General features: G+C 27.7%; 1 protein-coding gene across 1 annotated transcript; it reads left to right on the forward strand. All coding sequences in view use genetic code 6, as the record gives it.

Moving 5' to 3' along the window:
- Positions 1–95: 95 nt before the first annotated feature.
- Positions 96–656, forward strand: TTHERM_01508150 (helicase carboxy-terminal domain protein; the record flags this gene model as incomplete). The annotated part of the gene is made up of 1 exon (XM_001015167.1): positions 96–656. One exon carries the CDS (start codon positions 96–98, stop codon positions 654–656), a length of 561 nt encoding a protein of 186 aa, XP_001015167.1.
- Between the last annotated feature and the right edge of the window lie 260 nt (positions 657–916).

Consider the following 916-nt stretch of genomic DNA (forward strand, 5'->3'; position numbering starts at 1 on the left):
TCATCACTTAAACTAAAAATACTATTTAGACAACTTTTGAATAAACTAGGGAGATCTTAAAGGAAAAAGGATATGATCCATAATGTTTTTTAATCATGATAAGCTGTTTTAGAAGTTATACTAGCAGATGGTAATAGATATTCTAAACTTCAACTTGGGAAAATAATCCAGACAAATTAAGGTCTTTCTTATAAACAATAACAGCCTCTGGCGGTACAGGACCAGGAGAATCTGTAGAAGTAGGATTATGGTGGGCTAACAAATAAAATGATGAAGACCCAATAAGCCAAGTAATAGTTTTAGGGGATTAACCTGCACATCTATAGAATGAAGCTTAAGCTCATAGAAATTCATTTGGATAAACTTATTGGGATAGTACTCCACTAAAAGAATTAACTTATTATGTTCCAGAGTGTTAAAAACTTAGCAGTAAAAAGATTCCTGCGAATACATTTTATCTCCATCCAGGAGCAAAAAGTACATATGAAGATATTGCAAAATTAACTAGCGGAATTAGTGAATATCTAGATATAAATTCAGCCTAAAGCTCCAAAAAATTAACAAATCTGTTTGTCGAATCACTTTTAAAAGATATTGGAAAGCAAGATGGTCGTAGCAACGAATTAATTGCAGCATACAAAGCCAAGTTTTCTTGATTTTGTTATAAAGTAAAATAATTTGTGTTTAATTATTAGTTTTGTATGAAGTATATATTGTAAATTCATATTTTTTATTCTTTTTAAACTCATTAAACTAAAATTAAATTACTAAAAAAATCATCTTTCTAAACTTCTTTTAGTTATATATTTATGAGTAGAGCATATCCAAAATTAAAAGGTATTTAACTTTATGTATGTAGCTTAAAAATTATTTAATAGCTTTGAAAAATGGTTAAATACTCTATCACTAAATATTC

The sequence above is a fragment of the Tetrahymena thermophila genome, assembly GCF_000189635.1.
Source record: "Tetrahymena thermophila SB210 genomic scaffold scf_8254655, whole genome shotgun sequence".
In the NCBI taxonomy this organism is placed as follows: Eukaryota; Ciliophora; class Oligohymenophorea; order Hymenostomatida; family Tetrahymenidae; genus Tetrahymena; species Tetrahymena thermophila.